The 24,052-nt window shown below is 41.1% G+C and overlaps 1 protein-coding gene across 2 annotated transcripts in view; it reads right to left on the reverse strand.

The window, feature by feature from the left end:
• Positions 1 to 6,722: 6,722 nt before the first annotated feature.
• LOC139462280 (uro-adherence factor A-like) overlaps positions 6,723 to 24,052 on the reverse strand; it is a 44,288-nt gene continuing 26,958 nt past the window's right edge. Inside the window, exons 13-18 of one of the 2 annotated variants that reach the window (XM_071243890.1) lie at positions 23,667 to 23,710; positions 23,335 to 23,426; positions 22,583 to 22,709; positions 21,654 to 21,853; positions 14,344 to 21,225; positions 6,723 to 11,400 (exon numbers count right to left, since the gene is read on the reverse strand). In XM_071243890.1, coding sequence (XP_071099991.1) covers positions 11,365 to 11,400; positions 14,344 to 21,225; positions 21,654 to 21,853; positions 22,583 to 22,709; positions 23,335 to 23,426; positions 23,667 to 23,710 — 7,381 coding nt within the window. In that variant the 3' untranslated portion in view covers positions 6,723 to 11,364. The remainder of the gene's footprint in view (positions 11,401 to 14,343; positions 21,226 to 21,653; positions 21,854 to 22,582; positions 22,710 to 23,334; positions 23,427 to 23,666; positions 23,711 to 24,052) is intronic. The other variant, XM_071243889.1, reaches the window with a different exon arrangement.

Raw genomic sequence — 24,052 nt, forward strand, 5'->3', positions numbered from 1 at the left:
ATATTTATGGTACATACTGGTCAATACAATCTGGTTTCGGACATCTTGCTTTAATACCGACTTGTTACAAATGCAACAAATATGAAAATATATGGGTACATGTCCTTAAAATTTGTATACAGGTCATCTACATTTGTGTAAGAGTCTGCCAAAAAAAGTATGAATTTACTTGGGTACAGGGGTTGAAGCCCATTTATACTGGTTTCCCCTGTCGTAATATTGCTGGAATACAATAGACAAGGCCTCTTAGTTGGAGTGAGTTAGGTTTTATGCCGCCTTTACAATGTTATGGCGGAGGACACCAGAAATGGGCTTCACACATTGCACCCAGGTGGGGAATCAAACCCGGGTCTCTCGGCATGACGATCAAACGCTTTGACCAGTAGGCTACCCAATCGCACCCAATGCCTTTTAGAACGTGGTTAAATGCAACATATGTTACATTGGGGATTACACTTTTCTAGAAATTGTTTGGGTAGTCCCTTCCTGGATTTGAACCGACACTCTGAGTAAGGCACCCGATTGCCAGGACACAGTCAGCAACCAAACCCACTCCGCCACCAAGGCTTCCACAAAAATGGAAGTGACAACTGGTTATTGAGATCACATGCCAAATTTCACTTCTTGAACCAACTTAGCAGCAGGTTTTGGTGGTATCTCAGACATCAGTGGGCATTATGGGTAAAAGTAAGCTCCCCAGCAAACTACGCTTGTGCAGGTCCTGTCCTGACTAAATAGATTGGGTGTCAGGCATTGTGACTTGGTTAACTGCATGCCATAATTTCCAAATTGTGTGATCGATGCTCATGATGTCAGTCATTGGATTGTCTGGTATTTTTAGATCTGGGTCACGTTGCTGGTATAGTGCCGAGAGCAGTAGGGAAGAACAAACAGGTATCTTTGACCTTAATCAAATGAGGTGAGGTGATATGGTGTTTAACGTCGCGTCCAAGATTATTGCACTTATATAGCGACTTGCATGCACGTCACTATATAAGTGCAATAATCTTGGACGGGACGTTAACCCAATTTCACCTCACCTCACCTAACCATCTTGCTGATTCAGACTTGACCTTTAGTACATCAGCCCCACACACAGCAGTTGAAGTACCTCACTCCATTAAAGTACACAGGCTAATAGAATCAAGGCATGTGGAGGCATCTAATCTGTTTATTCAGTACATGGGTGGGCCAGCGGCCCATAGTACAATTCGGTTCACCAGACATGTATAAAAATACAACTGTGTACACCTAAATACACAACAGCAAGGCATTCATAGATAAAGAATATTACTTCTGCAAAAATGAATTCCTTAACTTAAAAGCGTGGTAAATATAACAAGCCAGACTTCTAATTGTTGACTGATGCAGAGACGACATAAGTATGTAAAATTGTTCTATTGATGGATTTACATAATATTTTTGAGGAATATATGTCACTCGGAGAGCATAATATTTTTCACAAACCAATACAAAATGGTATTCAGACTCAACATAGCCTGTTTTACAAACCATACATAACCTTCGCTGTCTTGGGATACCAAAATATCTCCCGGTTTCTATGTGGAGCGAGTGGGAGCTAGCTCTAAAACGTGCCAGTGCAACGCGAAACTTATTGATTGTAATAGCCGATAAATAAAATTCCCTGCTAAACCTAAATTTATAACAAAGATATGATGAATACTTGGGGCTATTGGTCAAAGCAAAATGCCAATCTTGTTCATAAGAGCATTTTAATCTTTGTATGAACTCATCAATAAATGAAATAGAAATAACAAGATGCTGATTTTCCCATACGTAGCCAAAGCCATAGGCGTACAAAAGTAATTTAACTCTAGAGGCCCAATTAGTCTTACCTGCTATGGCCTGCTGCACAAGCATATTGTAACTTTTTCGTGGATAACGCGAATCGGGCATCTTTAAAATCTTACACCAATAATTCAAGCATCTTTTGAAAGCATAGATATACAAAGGGTATCTCCCACACTCTCCACGCACAACATGATTGGAAGTTGCTGACTTAACTCCTAAAATACGTTTACAAGCAAGTGTATGAACAACTTCAATCTCCTCGCAAAACGATAAAGATAAACCCCAAACTTCTGCACCGTAAAGAAGTACTGGCACAACTTTAGCATCAAAAATTTTAAAGAAAATATTCATAGGAGTAGGTTTAATTAGCTGTAGGGACTTCAAAAGCTTAAACAAAACCTTTTTAGCTTGATTAACAACATTAGATATATGTGCACTCCAAGATAGATTTCGAAAAAATAATACACCAAGGTATTTATATGTAGTTACACATTCCAACAATTTTCCATCGTAAACCCATTTTTCATATTTTGAAAGAACACTCCCATTTTTAAAAACTACTACTTTAGTTTTATCAATATTGACTGTTAATGAATAATCTTTACAATAACATTCTAACACATTGATTCTTTTCTGGAGACCATAAACAGTATCTGCTATGAGAATGACATCATCTGCGAAAAGTAATAAAAACAATTGAACTACATCTGGATGAAATTGGATACCATGTGCGCAACTGGATTCAATATCTATGGCAAGATCATTTATGAACAAGGCAAACAAAATGGGACTAAGGACACATCCTTGACGAACTCCCTTACTGCAGCTAAACATATCAGAAAATGAGTTATTGTATTTGACCAATGCCAAAACTTGTTTATAAATTGACTGTATACAACAGAACATTTTCGGAGAAATACCATTTTTGTATAGTACCATACGCAATTTGGATCTATTTATGGAATCAAAGGCTTTGGCAAAATCAACAAACAAGGCATAAATCACACCTCGTTTCTTAGCCAAATATTTCTCTATTACTGAATATAAAACAAAAATATTATCAGTTGTGGAATATCCACTCCTAAAACCAGCCTGAGACTCTACTAGTCTATCATAGGATTCCGACCAAAACTGGAGTCTTCTGTTTAAAATAGAAATATAAAGTTTACTGAATACACTTAAGATAGTGATACCCCTATAATTAGTGGGAGAATTGGCATCGCCTTTCTTATATATAGGAACAATGTGGCCAACAGCCCAAGATGAGGGAAAATATGCAGAATCAAATATAGCATTAAAGAAGAATGTCAAAAAAGGAACCAGAACATCAGGAGAAGACTTAAACATTTCTGCTATCAGTCCATCATCTCCCGCAGTTTTATTATTTTTCAATCCTGTAATCGCATCAAGCACTTCATCCTGTGAAATAGGGGAATCAAGAATACTCTGAGTTGTTTCGTCAAAATTAACATCGTCAAAAACTAAATTCTCCTCAACCTCTGAAGAAGAGTATTCACCAAATAAGTTCTTAAAGTGCTGATACCAATCTCCTAGTTCTATATTAGGAGAGCGTCTCCTTCCCTCACCAGAGAGTAGCTTCAATTGTGACCAAAATATTTTGCTGTTGTGTATGCCTGTCACCATATTACTAAGAATTTTATCTTGATAGGCTTTTCTTTTGTTATGGAGTATATTTGTATATTTATTTCTTGCATGTAGATAGTTTGAAAGTGCCAAATGATCCCCAAGTAGTCTATAAACTTTAAGCAGTCTTTGCTTTTCAAATCTAAGAAATTCACACTCTTTATCAAACCAAGGTTGCTTATCGACTAACCAAGCAGATGGGCAAAACTTACGCATACATTCTGCTGCATTACCTAATAAATCTGAGAATAAAGTTACAGCATCATCAAATTTTCCAGATAAAATATGTTCATTACACTGATCAAACACTGAAGCTGACTTGTCAGAAAGTAATACATCTCTAAATGTTGACACTTTATCTTCATTCCACACATAACGGGAGTTGTCACGCACATCTCGTGCATTACATAAGCTAGCACCCACAGAAGCCATATCACGTGACACAAATGAACACGCAACAGGCAGATGATCTGAATCTGACCTAGATAGGACATCGAAGCGGTCACATGATGTAAACAAGTCAGGGCCTGTTATGATATAATCAACAACACTCTGTCCAATATGACTTATAAATGTAAAGTCTCCTTTCCCAGCGTCCGAACCACATCGGCCATTACAAATATATAAATTTAAAGCACTACAAACATTCAATAGCACTTTACCAAAATTATTAACTTTTGAATCACACGAATGTCTCTTAATATCAATATTATCATAAATGTCCGAAAAATCATCAATCCCAAGCCTTTCGGCAATGTCACATTCAATTCCGTCGGGATCTGTGCCAGTTCTAGAGTTAAGGTCGCCACCAATCAAAATACTACAGTCTCCAAATCTTTGTAACACGTCAAGTAGTGATTCAAAGAATAAACTTATACCACACTTCGTTGTAGCCGATTTATACCAGGTTGAGCCCTCAGGATGGACATATACACAAGCTACAATGGTGTCCTTTCCCAAACAAAATAAGCGCTTGTCCAGTACGATGAAAATTCCGTTGGGACCGGTCACACAACCTTTCACATATTGGACTAGGTGTTGTTTTATCAAAACAACCAGACCACCTGACAGTCGCCCAAAAAATGATATTTGCTCAGCTGGGATGGAGTGAGTAATATATCCGGGGAAACATAGTTGACTATCACTATGGGATGACCATGTTTCACATAAACTGATGACATCAAATTGGTGTATGAATGAGATAAAGTCAGTATCGTGGAGCTTCGATTGTAGTCCAGCAATGTTCCAGAATACAAAAGAAGTGGTTAGTCTGGTATTAGAGTTACAGTTACGGCCTTGGCCACACCCCTATCTGCGAAAATCATCTTCATTCTGTGGGTTTCGGACACTAGCTGGCACACCCGCCCTGGCCGGAGTCTTTGAAGTCGCCTGGTCTGTGTCTGGGTGGCCTGGTGGAGACTCATGACGTCTATCTGTAGTCTGCATATGTTCAACCACAAGAACCCCTTTCTTGTAATATCCGCGCTTATTGTTACGTCGTAGCTCCTGTAGCGTCTTCCGTTGAGCTATAGTCAAGTCATTTGCGATTCCGTAACCATTCTCTTTAAGCTTTGGACGGAGCGCAATCGCCCTGATTTTCAAGTCTAACGACGTGAAACGAACAATAACCGGACTGGGGCGATTTACTGTACTTGATCTAAGACGGTGAGTATTCACAATATCGCTTGGTGTGAACTTACAGTCACTGTCACTGTCACGGGCATGGTCATTAAATACCTCACATACCTCTTCTTTCAGTTGGTGTAGAGTTTCTCCGGGTTTTTGGGAGATTCCATAGATTAGCACATTCTGTTTTCGACTATATTGCTCCAATTTATCCAAGGAATTCTCCAGCTTTTCAATTCTATCACTTACTTCGGCTGATAATGCTTGACCTGATATTGATCTCGTGTCGTCCCCCTCCACATTGGAAAGTCTCTCAGCTACAGCATCCAAATCCAAACGAAATATATCTTGCCTAGCTTTAACATCCTCTATGTCATGCTTAATTGAAAGAACAGTCTCATTCAGCCTCCTTGTGTCTGACTTCACGTCTCTAATGTCTCTCGCTAACTCGCCTCGCACTAAACGAAGTTCATGTAAAATCTCATCCTTAACCGCAATAATATCTACCTTAGCAGGTCCGGGGTTTTCTTCAATATCTCCTGACAGCAGTAACAATGTTTGCACTTGGTTTGCTGAGTTTCCAAGAATAAAGACTGTGTAGGTGACCAATAATGTAGCTAAGAGCCGATAGCCCAACACATTACCGGGCGTCCATCTCGTCCCTGGTGTGTACCGCGTCTCAACATGGCCGACTTGTCGGTACCCACGCGGGTGGGTGAAAGTGCCAATACGTGCTCGCCATACCTCCACCGACACGCCCATGATCTCAGAACGTTCTCTAGATAGTTGAAAACGAAATGTAACAACTATAACAGCTAGGCGCCTCTTTTTTGTTACTTGCTGTTGGTTTCTAGCGGAGCTACCCGTGCATGGCTTGCACTGACCAAGGGACGCAACTCGTTGCCCTGCATTGCGAAATGATTAAACCCCTAATCATTACAGCTTATGCAAAGGGTGGTGCCTTTCATCTTCCAATGGACCTAGAATACTTGTTAACAAGTAGGGCTGTCAGTCGTGATTGTGGCCTGTCAGAGACCAGGTGAGTGGGCTGCTTTTAGCAACGTTGCAGCCTTGTCAGATCGGGGGACCAATCTCATTAAAATCAGATCTTAGTTCTCACTATCTCTAAACAAAGATCTGAGGACATCCCATTACAGGCCACGTCAGAACGACCTTTCATCCAACCAATCAGAGCGTTGCTTACCATATAATGAAAGTGACAGACGGAATGTGTTTTCTGATCATGCAACCTCGAAATATTTAACAGAGGGTATTCCGAACGACAGTTACAGGTTTTATGATTATATCCATACAATCTAGGCCATCTGTAAGCCATTCCAGAATGTTCTTTTTATCAGTTTTAATTTTTTTAACCGAGAATACATCAAAATATGTTTCGGAGCGTAGTTGCCAGTTTGAAACTAGTGTCGTAAAGCTCGAGAAAGCTGCCTTCTGATTGGCTAATGTAGATTTCTTGTCAGTCATTTCATTGATTGGTGAAAGTTCGTGAGAAGTCGTTCTGACGTGACCCGTAATGGGTCGAAAACTAACATCTGATTTTAATGAGATTGTAACCACCGGTTACCCCACCACCCCAAATAATAACTACACAGAAACAAAACACTAACTCTCTTTACACAATTTGGGTTTTATTGATACTTTGTATGGTTTTATGAATGCTCAATTCACTGGATAGCTAGATTTATGTACAGCTATGACAATCACGATCACATCATATATATAACTGGATGAAAGGTAATACAAAACACAGCTTCAACTATTGCTTGTGAAGGGCATCAAGTGCGTACAGTTCACACGGTGCAATACAGAACTATGCTAGAAGATGATGATGATGATGATGGTGATGGTGATGGTGATGGTGATGATCAATGCATATTAACATGTACTGTCCTGCCACTGAATCCAGCCATCAGATTTCATTATATTCGAACTAAATACTTGGTCTTAATGTTCTGATTGATGCTGCACAATATTCCAGCTATATGATCGCAGCCTGTAAATAATTGAGTCTGGACCAGACAATCCAGTGATCAATATTATGAGCAGCATCCTACACCGTCAGGGGAAGGTGACATGCAATCACCTAAGTCCCCAAGTCTGACCGCCCGTTCCATCCAGTTGCCCCTTGCAACTAGTATAGGCTGCTGGGGTGTAAAATGCTGCTTTTCACAGCATTCTAGTAACATCACAGCTTGATGTGGGTTGAAAGTCTAAAGTGATGCAGGTCCCAGACGTTTACCACTTCAGTGAAACCCACATGAACGGGTCTGGTGCTGACAATCTGGAAACATAATCAGGGCTAACCAGGATTCAAACCTATGACCACAGGTTCCAGGTAAGCCAAAGGGATGTAACTCTGCACAGCACCTTGCTGCGCTTTAGATGATTTGGCCACTAAGATCCCCTGATTTATTGGTGGAAATAAATAAACATGGAAGAGAAAACTTACTTCTTGTCAAAATGACAGTGGGAATATAAAAACCTACCGACAAGAAGGAATTAAAGATTATCAGTCTCATGATAAACAATTTTGAAAGTCCCGAGATGTGGTGAGAGACTTTCAACATTAATTGATGAAAGACTGATAATCTATAATTCCAAGATTATATATTACAATAGCTTCATTTTCCAAGAAAAATTTAAAAGTGGTTTGTTTCCTGATTACAAGAAGTATCATCACATGAATCTCTTGTTAGAATGATGTGACATAAAACTCTCTGCGGCATGAATAATGGATAACGCTACCTTCTATCATTTGTCATTGCAAACTCTTCGCAAGTCTCTAAATGGTGGAACAAAAATGAACATAATTCTCACTGAGAAGCCCTGGTGTACACAAATTCACAAGACCATCACTTCACACCAAAAAGCAAACCTGTGTGGCCCTGACAATGAATTATTATATTTATTGTTGATGTGTATGAGTGAAAAAAAAATATGAACATGATAAATAAATGTTGAAAAAATGATAATATAAATGATTTGATCATCATACAAGTCATAAATATTTAATTGAAATTCATACACTGATTGCTTTCAGTGACAAAGTACAACAAAGAAGTCCTGTGAACTCATCAACATCTTAAAAGTGTGTCAAACCATGTTCAGTAAAGCCATATTTTCCCTACTATTAGGTAAGAACTTTCAGAGTACATGGATTACATCATGATAACAGCTTAAACGTCCAAAAAGCAAATTTCATACACATCTAAAACACACTAAAATCCTTCATCATATGAGCTTAAACTCTGAAATTTACCCAAAAAAACTTTCCAGCAGTTGATAATACTTATATCAAATAGTTAAAAACTATAATAATATTTATTCCAAAATCTTCCATTCTGTACAAAATGTAAACTCTTTGAAAGTATATATTATCCCATTTTCTAACAGAGAAAAGGCTGTCCCTGCTCGCAAACATGTTATGTGGTAGCATAGTGTTCTCACAAATAATACAAACACACAAATCTAAGTTTGAGATCTAACCTTTCAGATCTTTTAGCACTTGCACATCAGCAACAGTTATGGGTCATTAAATACTGACTGAATAACCAATGGCTGAACAGGAACACTTACACAATGACTGTTTATCAGCAGTTATACTGAACAATGCTTAAGCAGGTTGAAAAAAATGAGAAAAAAAAAAATTAGCCCTCAATCCAGTAAGTGAATTCATGGTCACTGCTTTACATGAATTTCCAAAGAATTAAGAAAAACTAACCACAGAAAATATTAGCATGTACAGCGTTTTAAGAAACAAGATATTTTGCAGGTGTTATTGTACAAGTTGTCACACATCCCTGATACTAGTAAGTCAAGCTCGTGTAGATACTCATGGCCACCTACAGGTGCTTGATAACAAACTTGAGGTACTGGCAGACACTGCTTCAATGGCATCTACAGCAGTAAGCGACATTTATTATGAACAATATTTTACACAATTTTAGCCAGAGTATCAAAGAATGAAATTCTGCCTCTATAGTTAAAAAAAAGTTTAATGTAGTTGATTTAGAATCCCAACAGACTATCATCCCATTCACTGTGTGCTTTATAAGCAATATTCACTAGGTCTGCAGGAATGGATAAATAGCCTTGTTTCATTGGTAACTGTTAACACATTGTTTCCATAAAGTGACAGGACTTGAAAGTGTCAGTTTCCAGTATTTGAATGCATTAGGCCACAATAAATTATCAGATTTTCATCCAGATATGTTATTTTGGATGTGATTTTTTAAAACAAATTGTTCAATACATTATTAACTGTCAAAGGATGTGATTCACATGAAGTATGAGTGTTTGGTTGGGCTATGGGGTATTCAAGTTACGAAGTCGGTTGGGTTTAACACCGCTTAAACAGTATTCCATCTGTATCACAGAGTCAAGCCCAAAGTGATGCTGGTCTTAGACGTTTACCCCTTGGGTGAAACCCCGAGCACAGGTATGGTGCTGACGAACCAAAAATCATAAACGGGGCGAACCAGGATTTGAACCCATGATCATAGGTTCCTCAAGTAACGAAACCAGGGAACACAGATCGTGGGTTCCTTCATCTGTAGGTGCTAAGGACAATAAGATGATGGGAGTGTTCGGTGGTCATTCAGCGGGATATAAATTAAAAATTATTTTATTATGGCCTTACAGGGATTAATGACTTACAAAGTAACTTGGAGGACAGCTGACAATGCACAAGTTTATGATAACAGTATCTAAATCGATCGTTGCGGTGTTATGCATGCATGTACACAAATAGTCAAACTAAAATAATATTGTGAAAGTCACAGCGCCCATGGAACTGCAAACTTGATTTCACCAACGAAAACTGAACAGTGTGTTCTGCACATCAGATAAACCATCGTAACGAAACAGGAACATTGTTTAAAACAACAGAAACATTTCATGTCAAATGCTTATACAACACTTCAGGACGGCAAACATGGTCAAATCACAAACTATGTGAAAAATAATTAACATTTACAATTTGCTTCACCCACTGTGCGCCATGGCACAAGCCTTCCACATTCTGAGTTCTGTCATCTGTGAATCAAACTGTAGGTCGGTTACAAAAGGAAGCCTGACATATTACGCTTGCGACACATAAACATGTTCCAACATCAAAACTAAATACATTCAACATTTAATGGTGACATGGTTTCAATTATCTAAAATATTTTCTCAGTCCAACTTATGAATCCTTGAAATTGCATTTTTATATGAAATGATGTTGAATTGAATCCTGTTTGATCCAATCACGGAGCTGCTTTTTCATCCCGAATAACATCTCACATTTTTCATTATACCCTTTAGCTGATAATTTTCACACATTAAATGTAAAATGGTGTCTTTTCCTGAAGAAATGCAATCAATACAGGTAAGTTACAGATCCATACTAGGATTAATTGAATAACACGAAGCTGAGAGAAATCTGATTTACTGCTTTATTCATATCATCATCACTTTGTATTTCAGTAGCATCACCGTGTGTAGGCTTGAGGCGAAAGCAACGTCCTAAGTGATGCATTCCGTAGACGTTTACCACTTTGTTGAGACACAGGTATGGTGCCGAAAATCTAAACACATAATCAGCATGAATCTGGGATTCAAACCCACAATCATTGGTTCCTGGCAAGCCTAAGGGACGCAACTCTGCACAGCAAGTGTTAGCGCCTTTGACAACTGTACCACACCAGCCCCCTGTTAATGTCTCACTCTTTGAACATTTTGCGGGTCAATCCAGAAATGTTTAAGTGTTCGCAATAAGAAGAGACAGGTTATGACTGCAGTAATGTATCAAAATACATAATCTTTGGATGAACTCAGACTATTTACACAAAACTAACCACAACAGTTACAGTAGACTTCATTTGAATAAACACATCTATTCCAAACAGCGTCTTCATACCTGACAATGATGTATGAACATGAGTCCCATCAAGAACTTTGGTAAATATAAACATAATAAAACCTGATGGATGCTAATGAACATAAAATGGTTCTTGTAGTCACACACTACAAGTCTATCACAAAGTCTTTCTCATTCAGTTCCTCAGATGTACTAAAACGGAATTATGTACAATCAATTTCTCATGCCGCACTTGATGAACGCACTCCGAAGATGCTGTCGATTATGACAAGGATGTGAGCCCCAACTGCTGTCTGTTGTCCGATGAAATGATTCCAGATGTGCATGCTGCCCAATCAGGTGTGATCGTAACCGAAGACGCAGAGTTTCTTAATCTGTGACTAAAGATGGAGGTTAGCCCTTCAGCTGCTGCCGTCAGATGATGAACCGTCTGATGTCTGAAAATTCCACATAAAATTTGCATAAGTTGATAGAGAAATATAGACATAGTATTGTAATAGTATTTAAACTGTAAGGCTTGATAATTATATCAACCAATGTGTTAGAAATGAATCAAGACTTGCCAACGATGTCAAAGTCGGCCATTTTCCTTTGTTGCTACTGAAACAAAATGGAATCAACTCTAATCTGAACTCATCCTCGCTCATCAAGACACAGCAGGTTTGAAATTTGTCTGTAAAATCTGAGTTTTCTGGCACTTATTTATATCATATTTATAACTATTGAAACTATTGATTTCTAGGCATAATATCGAAAATATTCTTGCTTTTTTAGTGAGTGAGTGAGTGAGTATGGTTTTACGCCGCTTTTAGCAATATTCCATCAATATCACGGCGGGGGACACCAGAAATGGGCTTCACACATTGTACCAATGGAGGGAATCGAACCCGGGTCTTCGGTGTGACGAGCTAACGCTATAACCACTAGGCTACCCGACCGCCCCGCTGGCTTTTTTAAATTCCTATCGATAATATAGAACAATTGTAGGGCAAGCAACTGCAATACACTGAAAGTGCGATATATAGTTACACTCTTACCACATACTGATATTATATACAATTATTTGTGACAGGTACGAGAACATGGTCCAGTATCAATGCATTCAGCATTGTTTGTTGTTCAGTATTGCACTATGATGGCTTATAAATAATCAATTTTGGACCAAAGTAAGCTTCAGAATATTGTGAGCAATGATTCACATCACGGAGGTACAATGACATACAATCAACCAAGTCACCAAGCCTGACCATCTGATCCATTCAGTCAACTCTTACGACCAGCACAGGTTGCTAGGGACTTGTTCTAACCCAGAATTCCTATAGGGTCGCCTCCTATGACCAGCACAGGTTGCTAGGGAGATATTCTAATCCAGACTCCCTATAGGGTCGCCTCCTATGACCAGCACAGGTTGCTAGGGACTTGTTCTAACCCAGAATTCCTATAGGGTCGCCTCCTATGACCAGCACAGGTTGCTAGGGAGATATTCTAATCCAGACTCCCTATAGGGTCGCCTCCTATGACCAGCACAGGTTGCTAGGGACTTATTCTAGCCCAGAATCCCTATAGGGTCGCCTCCTATGACCAGCACAGGTTGCTAGGGACTTATTCTAACCCAGAATCCCTATAGGGTCGCCTCCTATGACCAGCACAGGTTGCTAGGGACATATTCTAACCCAGAATCCCGATAGGGTCGCCTCCTATGACCAGCACAGGTTGCTAGGGACTTATTCTAACCCAGAATTCCTATAGGGTCGCCTCCTATGACCAGCACAGGTTGCTAGGGACTTATTCTAACCCAGTCTCCCTAAAGTTCCATAACTAGAGGGAAATCAGGTCTCAAAATTTAACAACAGTAAGAATACACAGAACCAAGTCAAGTTGAATGACTGGTCTATATATTAAGCAAAGAAATGTTTAAATCATGAAATCTGGTCAAAAGAAAGATGACTACACACTTGTCCTGAATCCAGAAAATATCATAACCCTACATGTTGGCGATGAATCTTATGAGTATGTATGGTGGTGAATTCACGTCAGAACTGCCATAAAAAATAATCACACTACATCATCTCGCAATATGACCTTTGCAACAACTGCATGTCTGTTACTCGTAATGTTCAAACTTCCAACACAATTGATCAAGTGAGTGAGTTGGGTTTAACGATGAACAATATTCCAGTGATATCACAGCCTGTCAGCATAATGTTGTATTGCATCCAAGTGATGCAGGTCTGAGACATTTACCACTTTGGTGAAAACCATTAGCACGGGAATGGTGCTGACAAGCCAAGAAACATAATCAGGCCAAATGGCAATCTATTAAGGGTGTCGAAATGTGCCTTTCTCATTGATACATATCCCAATACTTGAGTCATATTAATACCACAATTATTTGTTGTTGGTTGTTGAACGCCGAACCCCTTGACCTACAAAAATTGGGGGTTCAGGTGTCTCCCAATAATTAATCTTAAGCATTTTTACAAGAAAAATAAGGGTCCTGTAAAGTCATGGAATGGTATAGTTTACTGTACTGTAAGATTTGACAATTACTTTAATTACAGGACCTTTATATTTCTTGTCAAGAATTTGGTACAATTAATATTATTGTTTGTCCCTTGGGATGCAATTGTTTTGTCTGCATCCATTCTATACTTGTGCGAGGACTGTACACGCACTTCTGCATTGCGTAAAACCCTGAGACTCTATATACCAGCTTTAGGACAGTGGTCTGTAAATAATAGAGTCTGGACCAGTGATTGACATCATGAGCATCGATCTACGTAATTGGGATACGATGACGTGCATCAACCAAGTCAGCGAGCCTGACCACCCGATCCTTGCTGAAGACCAATTCCTCTAACCCAGATCTTCATCTATGCTACTCATCATCATACTACATCTGTCACGATTACTCATGTTCCATGTGGTCCGGCCAACAAGATGGGTTCTATCAACCATTTTGTGTTAACGGTCATGATTGGTTTAATTAGGCTTGTTTCAATAGCATTATGCACTCAGATTTCGCAGTATGTCTCGTGATAGACGGGAAGGTGATGCTAGCTTGACCAATTATCAGGACGTGTTATTGCAATACTTTGCAAATATAACCTTTTTGAAAATCAAAACAGAAATAAAATATGAATTGATAGATGGGTAAGTTTATCGTGTCATCGGATAATTTGGCGATTTATCGATGCATCTGTAAATTGTAACACCTCTACAATATAATACTCATAAGAAGTTAAAGAACACCTTATTTTTTCATTCGACTACAATCAGTCTAGTTATACGAAAATATCGGGTGTTCTTTAACTTCCTTAGAGTAGTATTTAAACATAATTATCAACATGATCCAGATTCAATCAGTGTGTCAATTTTACCTTTGATTTTGATGACAATTTAAAGGTCCCGATATCTTTTAATTTGCTGAGAGATGCAGCAAATCCTATTGGCAGATTAGGTCTATTTGGTGAGCCTTTGCTTGGCGACGATGTTGGACTGGTTTTGGAATCGGAGGAATTCACATTGGAGGCAAACTCACTGAATACATTTCTATCAACACCCTGTTTAGGAGGTGAAGACGTTGGAGACCTTTTGGGAGAAGAATTTTCAGGCGAACTCTTACCCGAACTGCTCTTTGTATGTGAAAGTTTGGTTGGGCTGTGCTTTTGTAAAACTGGGAGTTCACTTGGGGGACTGAACACAGGAGACTTGCATGACTTTTTAACTGGATCACTGGATGGTGATTTAAAATCACCCGAATCGTCTTTTTGTTGCTCACTAAGCACAGGTAATTCCTTTGAGTCTGATTCTGAACACGTCTTGCTGTCCGACTCTGTCCCATTCACGGACCTGCTTTGTTCCTCATGGTCTGTAATGGGTTGGAGGGCTCCTGAATCACATCCCTTGACAGGGGATGTTTCAGGGGAATCAGATCTTTCTTTGTAGTCAATAGGGGAAATTCTTTCCAGCACTGGGGGATCACAACAGTCCAGTTCTGGAGGGTTTTCAGTGTTTGGTTCCTCCTCCACCATTTCTGATTTGTCTCTTGATTTAGAATCACTAACTGTTGGGCCTGTGTTCACAGTATCACAATTTCCAGTTTCATCAGCACTAACACCGTCATCAATAATCTGCACACTAATTTCCTGATCCTTACTCTCAGCATCTTCATCACAGTCAGTATCCATTGGAATAATTTCATCACTAGTCTTTGCATCTTGAGCATCTTGTTTCACTGTCTGTGACAATGTGGTTGTCATGGTATCAGTCACCATGTCACAGGACCCTACATCCTTCACATCATCCGTTTCCATGGAATTTAATGGTTCCTCAGAAACACTGACATCTACCGCAGGCACATTGTCAGCGGAAGATTCAGTTCTTGTCTCAACATAATCTCCCCCAGCAACTACCAATACTACCTCCTCAACAACCTCAACCTCCTCCACAACTTCCTCTGATCCCTCTCCATCCAACTGTAGGTGCTCACTCTGGAATTCTTCAGCTTGGCCACACATAGCATCGCCATTCTCAACACACTCTTCCTCAACCTCCATGGCTGCTATTTGAACTCGTTCACTGACATTTTCTGCAACTGATGTTTCCTGTTCAGGTTCAATTGTTCTGACATCATCAGACTCTGGAACAGCAGCTTTGTTCACCTTATCTTCAACAACATCTGGTGTTACGATGTCAGCAACTGCCTCTCTTGCACGATCAACTTCAACTTCTGTTGTGGTAGCTTCAACTTCACCCACATTTGCTGTTTTTGTATCAACTGCATTAACATTAGACTCACTAATTTCATCTTCTGTGGCTTCAGTCTCAACTTTGTCTTTCCTTGTGATAGGTGTAACACTAGACTGATCTGCTCCACCTTCTAGTCTCTGAGCTTCAGGAACTTCTGTTTGAAGAACTTCAGCGACTTCTGTTTGAACACCTTCAGAAACTTCTGTCTGAACAGCTTCACCAGCAACTGGAGTCTCCACTTCAGTTTTACCAGTGGTCACTTCAGGGGTCCTGAGTTGATGAGTATCAGTAAGATTTAAATCATCTGTTTCACCTCCAGTTACAACCATATCAGTTTCTGCTACTTCATTTCGGTTTTCACTTTCTCCTTCATCGACATCCATTTCCACTTCAGCCTGACTCAGTTCAATTTCAGCAACACCAGCCTCTTCCATTTTAGCTTCAGCCTTATCACCTTGTTCCATTTCAACTTCAGCCAGCTCAGCCTGATAAACTGCAACTTTCTCCATCTCCATCTTATCAACTGGAACTTCAGTTACCTCAACCACTCCCGTTTCAACGTCAGCTTTGATAGTGGTTTCAGTTCCAGCATCCCCTTCCCGATTCTTTTCATCGCTCTTCTCAGTTTCAGACTCTGTAACTTGCTGTTCACCTTCAGGCACTTCTGGTTCCTTGGACGATCTGATGCTGGTTGCTAGCACTTCTACATTCTGTGAAGAATCAGTCCCAGTATAATCCTCAACCTTGGCTTCAGTAGACACTACAACGCCTTTACTTTCAACTGTTTGGCAGGCGTCCTCTACACCTTGGCCATCCTTGAGTGAAGCTGTCTTGGTATGAGAGACCAAGGACCTGCTTTCACTTGATGAGGTTGTCTTGGCAGGCGATTCAGATAACTTGCTTTCTCTTGATGAATTTGACTTTGCATCCGAGTCAGATGACTTGCTTTCTCTTGATGAAGTCGTCCTTGCATGTGAGTGAGAGGACTTCCTATCTCTTGATGAACTTGACTTTGCATCAGAGTCAGATGACTTGCTATCTCTTGAAGAGGTTGTCTTGCTATGTGAGTGAGAGGACTTCCTTTCTCTTGATGAAGATGTCCTCTCATGTGAGTGAGAGGACCTATCTCTTGATGAACTTGACTTGTGATGTGAGTGAGAGGATTTCCTATCACTTGATGAACTTGACTTGTGATGTGAGTCATAGGATTTCCTATCTCTTGATGAAGATGACCTGCTATGTGAGTCCGAGGACCTCCTATCTCTTGATGAAGACGACCTGGCATGCGAGTCCGAGGACTTCCTATCTCTTGATGAAGATGACCTGGCATGTGAGTCCGAGGACTTCCTATCACTTGATGAAGACGACCTGGCATGTGAGTCCGAGGACCTCCTATCTCTTGATGAAGATGACCTGGCATGTGAGTCTGAGGACCTCCTATCACTGGATGAAGATGACCTGCCATGTGAATCTGAGGACCTCCTATCACTGGATGAAGACGACTTGACATGCGAGTCTGAGGACCTCCTATCACTGGATGAAGGCGACTTGGCATGCGAGTCTGAGGACCTCCTATCACTTGATGAAGACGACCTCGCATATGAGTCTGAGGACCTCCTATCACTGGATGAAGATGTTCTGGCATGTGAATCTGAGGCCTTGTCACTCTTTGACAAAGTTGTCTTGGCATATGAGTCCGAGCTCTGGTCATGAAGTTGCCTTGATGAAGTAATCTTGACCTGTGAGTCAACAGAGGTAGGTGAACTTGTTCTTCCTTCCTTTTGCTGCATTTTTCCTACTTCAATTGCATCCGGCTCATCTCTTTCAGAGTTCTGTTTATCTGACAGACTGCCCTCTGTTGATTCTGGCTTGTCCTTTGCTGCATTTTGTTCATCAGCTGTATCCTTGGGCAAACTGACTTCATCTGTTTGAACTTCAGAAGTTTTCTGACAAATTCCAACTTTGGAATCTAATTTTACATAAACTTCAACTTCAGCATGTTTGTGTTCTGATTCAACTCGTACTTCTATTTCAGCAACTTCCTGTTCCATAAGTTCCTCTTCAGCCAGATGAACCTCATCAACTTTTACCTCATTGTTCTTCTTGCTTTCAGCTACAGCCATATCTGGCCTATAAGCATCCTGATTCCCTTGCACCTCTGCATCTTTGGGATCTGAATTAACTTCATCTCCAACTTCAGCACCATGCTGCTGTGATTCAACCTCAAGGTCAGCTTCAGAACCTTGCTGCTGTGGCTCAACCTCAAGTTCAACTTCAGCACCTTGCTGCTGTGATTCAACCTCAAGTTCAACTTTAGCACCTTGCTGCTGTGATTCAACCTCAAGTTCAACTTTAGCACCATGCTGCTGTGATTCAACCTCAAGGTCAGCTTCAGCACCTTGCTGCTGTGGCTCCACCTCAAGTTCAACTTTAGCACCATGCTGCTGTGATTCAACCTCAAGGTCAGCTTCAGCACCTTGCTGCTGTGATTCAACCTCAAGGTCAGCTTCAGCACCTTGCTGCTGTGGCTCCACCTCAAGTTCAACTTCAGCACCTTGCTGCTGTGATTCAACCTCAAGGTCAGCTTCAGCACCTTGCTGCTGGGGCTCCACCTCAAGTTCAACTTCAACATGTTGCTGCTCCGGCTCCACCTCAAGTTCAACTTCAGAACCTAGCTGCTGTGATTTAACCTCAAGGTCAACTTCAGCACCTTGCTGCTGTGGCTCAACCTCATTTTCAACTTCAGCATCTTGCTGCTGTGGCTCTACCTCAAGTTCAACTTCAGCACCTAGCTGCTGTGATTTAACCTCAAGTTCAACTTCAGCACCTTGCTGCTCTGGCTCTACCTCAAGTTCAACTTCAGCATCTCGCTGCTGTGGCTCGATCTCAAGTTCAACTTCAGCACCTTGCTGCTCTGGCTCAACCTCAGCTTCTTCCAGACCCATTTCACATTCCTGCTGCTCAGTTTTAGGAGTATCAAGACCCACCTCCTCATCCTGGCATGCTTTAATAAGCCCTTCTTCTGTTTGAGAAGGTTCTTCCTTCATCTGGTCCTGGTCCTCTTCACCTTCTTCCTCCACATCATCAACCAATGTCTCTTCCTTTTCCACTAGAACCTCCTCAGCCTGTACTACACTACCATCAACTTCAGCAACTTCACCAATTGTCTGGGTGCTACTGCTTGCAGTTTCCTCTAACTGGATAACTTCATCCTCTTCAGACTCCATCTCTTCTTCCTTTTCTTCTTCCTTTTCTTCTTCTTTTACTTCATCTTTTTCTTCTTGTTCTTTTTCATGTTCTTCATCTACATTTTCTACATCTTCGTTCTCGAAATTCTCGTTGTCAAGAGCTGCCTCTTCCACACCTTCTTCTGGATGATCAGGTTCCTCCCCTGCAGTTGTCTCCTTGCCGGAGATGTCATCAACAGCAGGCGTCTCTATGTGTGCCTCGGTCCCTATGTCCATCATCTCTACATCACCACCAACTACCTCCTCAAAGTCTTCCACATTGGCCTCCGACACTAAGTCCAACACCGGCTCTTGTATATCACATTCAGCACTGTCCACCTGGTCTGGATCCCTTTCCTTGTTCCTATGATAGACCTTCGTAAATTTGACCTTCTTTTCAGCATCAATATCCTCCTTCATTTGTACAGCATAACACATGATAGAAGATGAAGGTCTGCCTCGCCTCCTTGTCTCTTTAAGTTCAGGCATTTCTGTAACGATGTCATCCCGTATTGGAGTCGACACCCTACCTCGTCGAGTCGTTCTCACAGCGTGGGGAGATCGCTTTGTTCGTCTTACAACCTTAGCACACGTTGAATCATCAACTGTCTCTTTATCCTTTGGAAAAAGTTTCTGTTTCTTTTCCCTGGTGTTTGTATACAAGCGGGTACTAGGCTTAGCGGCAATGGTCTTTACTTTCACATCAGTGTCACTTGAAAGGGTTTCATTTTCGGGATCAGAAAAGATATCGGGAGGAGCATCTTCAGAATGATCACAAACAGTGCTGACACTCTGCTCAATCTTTGTGAGTTTTGGGGGTGATGGTTCCCGATTCTCTGCAGGACCTTCATCAACAAAAAAGTCAGACTCGTAACTTCGCTTTCTTTCTGGTTCTCGTTTACTGTACGTCTTGACAACAGCTGTTGATTCCAAAGCACTTTTAGACACAATCATTCCATTGATGACAGTTTTCTCAGATCCTATTTCTTCATCTTTCTTAACCACAATTTCCTCGACCTTTTTAGGCATCCTTGGTACCCGACTATGAATGCCATCTTTGTACAAGCAGGGAGATCGAGCTGGGCTGAAACTCTTAGCTTCTTGTGGCAAGGGAACATATGGAGATTCTGTTGTGAGGTTCTGTGACCAAGACACAGACTTCCTTTTCTTTTTGGGAACAGGACATTCAGAATCATCCTTTTCTTCCTTAACTGCATCTTCCTCCTCATCCACCTTTTTGTAAAACACTGTTTTCTTCGGTGTCTTCATGATTGTCTTTGGTGTTTCAACTGCTGTGTGGGGAGGTTCTGATATCTGAGTCTCTGGACCACTCTCTGGAGTTACATCAAGCTTCTCTTCCATTTCCTCATCCTTGTCAGGAGAGTCTGCAACAGTGTCTGCAGGGCTGGTCTTCAGGACTGTGATCTTATCAGAAGAATGTTCCAGGACCTTGACATCTTTGGTCGGCACCACACCCTGAGCTGGTGATGCCTTCTGCTCTTCCTTACAATGATCAATGTAGGACTTAGCATTAGGTGAGCTGGAGGCAGTCCTGATCCCCCCAGTGCTGAGGTGGATGACTGTCCCGGCCTTGTTCTTATCCCCAGAGGGAACAACGATCACCTTGGCCTTCTGAGACTGCAAACGTTTAAAATCATCCAAGGAAATGTGCACAACTTTGGGTGAAATGTTTGTTTGGGGTGACTTCCCCTGACTGTATTTATTGTGGCTGGTATGTTTAGCTGTCTTCTGTATCAACTCAGTGTACACACGCGACACGTCATGTCTCCTCACAACGGATATGGAGTCTGTCACAGGTTCCGCTTTAGGCTCCGAAAGTTTATTTTTGGCCTTCTGTGCTTCTCTCTCCTGGATCCGTTTATGCATAGGGAGAGCCGCAAGTTCAGGATCTTCGGAAGGAACAGCTGCAGGCTTCTGCTGTTGCCCATTGTAGCGGGAAGTAATGTTCACCGTCTTAGCCAGAAGCTGCATCTTATTGCGGTTGTTCTGGATGATGATGCCCTTCACTGGATCCTCAATGGATGTTGGACGTTCAGGTGATTTGGGTATGTTGATCGTGTTGGTCTGAACCATCAGTGACCGTTGTGGGGTGTTGCCCTTTCGAAGGAACTCTTCAGCTGCCTCTTTCCGCTTGGCTGCTTGGAGAGCTTGGAGGAAACGGGCCTGTCCCTCGGCAGTTCGCATGTCGCCTCCGCGAGCCTTCAGGGCAGGGTATACGATCGTGTAGTTGGACTTTGAACTGTTACTTTCAACTTCTTCATCCTGCAATGAGATATGTACAAATTTTAGCTGCTTGAAAAAAAAAAATGTTTGTAGAGTTAATATCACAGTGGAATTTTAGAGTGAGCTTTTGGTTTAACGCTGCTTTCAACAGTATTCCAATTATGTCATGGCATGTCAGGTTAATGTGGGATGAAAACATAGCATCAGTACAGAGTTGACTGGATTTCAACTTTATTCTTTTGAAGAGTAATCTCAGTACAGGTGCTGGTACTTTATCATTTGTTCATTATTACACAGCACTCGCAATAATCCAGCTATATGAGGGCAGCCGGAACATGAAGGATGAACAGTCACAACTGATCTACTGAAGTGAACGCCTTCCAATTATATTTGTGCTACTAGCACAGGGAATCCACTAAATCCTCCCCAATTCTTCTAGAATCTGCCGCCAGGGTTGTGCCACTCACCTGGTCCACCATCATGGCGTGAATGTTTTCCATTGTGTGACTGGCAGCCTGTCTGCGGGGACGGTACTTGGCGTTGGGGGAGATGTCAACATCTGGCACAAAGTCATCATCGACCTCATAGCGATGGACTGTTTTGGGCAGCAACTTCTTTACTCGGATGTTTACAATCTTCTGCAGAGCTCGGGCCATGTATGTGAAATCTGCAAAAGAGGAGGTCAGTTCATTTAACCCATCAACTCCTTACCTGAGTGCATGAAAAAGCTGATGAGTTCTGATACCGTTTGTTTGTTGTTTAACGCCTCACTCAGCAAAATTCCAGCAATATGACTGCGGTCTGTAAATAATCGAGTCTGGACCAGACAATCCAGTGATTGATATCATGAGCATCGATCCACGCAGTTGGGATACAATGGCATGCATCAACCAAGTCAGAGAGCCTGATGCATGAGTGAGTGAGTGAGTGAGTGTGTGAGTGAGTAAGTGAGTGAGTATGTTTTTACGCCGCTTTTAGCAATATTCCAGCAATATCACAGCGGGGGACACCAGAAATGGGCTTCACACATTGTAAACCAAGTCGGGAATCAAACCCGGGTCTTCGGCGTGACGAGCTAACGCTTTAACCACTAGGCTACCCGACCGCCCCCCTGATGTACGAGGAAAGCCCAAATACTGGACGTCAGAAACGTTTACTACTTTTGAAATACCTACGAGCATGGGTATGGTACTGACAAACCAATAACATAATCAAGGCAAATCTGTGATTCGAAACCATGATCGTGGGTTTCTGGCATGCTTTAGGCAACTCTGCACAGTGAATAAGAACGCCTCAAATGACTGAGCCACGGGTGTCCCTGAACAAAATAGAACTGCAAGACTAAAACAGGAGGCCATTACGCAAAATCTTCAGCAGAAAGCTTTGTATGACTTACCACTGTTTTCCCCATTGTACTTCTCACAGTTCTCAAACAGCAGCTGGAAGTCGTCTGCGAACTCACGCACTGACTTGTAGTCTCTGTCATCTAACTTCTTCTCGATCATCGTCAAGTCCATTGGGGTCTGGGTGGAGTAACGATGAAATCAAGTAAGATGTAAGTGTCAGAGAATATTAGAACATTATCCAGAGAAGCACAGATACTTTTGAAACTAATATCAGTTATTCTCACTGAACAATCAGCATTATAGTTTTTGCTTCATGATGATTGGCTTGTCTGTTTTTATTATTTATTGCGTTAAGGTACATTGTTGCATAAAGGCACATAGCAACATGATGTCATATGTCGTACTGTCACAAATACTTGACGACTTACCTTGTACATGTTCAGTGAGTGAGTGAGTATGGTTTTACGCCGCTTTTAGCAATATTACAGCTATATCACGGCGGGGGACACCAGAAATGGGCTTCACACATTTTACCCATGTCGGGAATCGAACCCTGGTCTTTGGCGTGACGAGCGAACACTTTAACCACTAGGCTACCCGACCGCCCCTTGTACTTGTTTAGGTCGACGGGAGCCCAGGCAACTTATTACACCAAGATCAAACACAGCAAGGGGACATAACTCTTGCTGTCTTATCACATGGCCAAATAATGATTTGCTGTTCCATGTACCTCTAAATACAAGGATCTCCCAGAAGGATCTAATTAAGGAGAATGACCACACATGATACAAGAAAACCTTACCTCGATAACATGGAAGTAATCTGGAGCAAACTCCTCCTTCACTGGCTCCCAGAACGGCCAGGAGTCGTCGTGAGCCTTCACAGTGTACAGGACTGGAATAGTCACAAGTCACGTTAGTTGTATGGAGAATACTACATTCATTCGAAGGCATTACCATTTTTACAAAAACAAGTGGACTTTCTGCTGTATCTGACCATGTGAAAGTGAATATTCTATGTATTACCCATATTAAATATGTCTGTAATTGCAAAGGAGTAACCTTATTCTTTTTTATAGTGTTCTTTCACCTGATGAAGGAGTAAGTAGATATCAATACAAATACTGTCACTCACTTTTTCTCATTCCACTGTAAAGTTCTTCCTTCTCGGAGTCGATCCTGCAAAAACAAATGTCCCTGCTATGTAAGAAGATATTCCACACACTCTACTCTGAGTCTCAGGTAAATGTTATTGAAAGTCATGGACAAAAAGATTACCAATAGACAGCAAGGGGTTAACATCACCAATAATCTACAAGACTTTAGAAAGTCTACTAATTAGGCTACTAATAGAAAACCTGGTATGTCAAATAGAAAGAAAAGTCATGAAATGCATCTGTGAGGGCTACTAACAGAAAACCTGATAAGTCAAATAGAAAGAAAAGTCCTGAAATTAATTTGGACTTGTGGGATTTCCAAAATGGTGTCCACCCAAGTGCAACAGTTTGCCTATTTGCTACA

The sequence above is a fragment of the Haliotis cracherodii genome, unplaced genomic scaffold (genome assembly GCF_022045235.1).
Source record: "Haliotis cracherodii isolate W230 unplaced genomic scaffold, xgHalCrac1.p SCAF_15, whole genome shotgun sequence".
NCBI classification, from domain to species: domain Eukaryota; kingdom Metazoa; phylum Mollusca; class Gastropoda; order Lepetellida; family Haliotidae; genus Haliotis; species Haliotis cracherodii.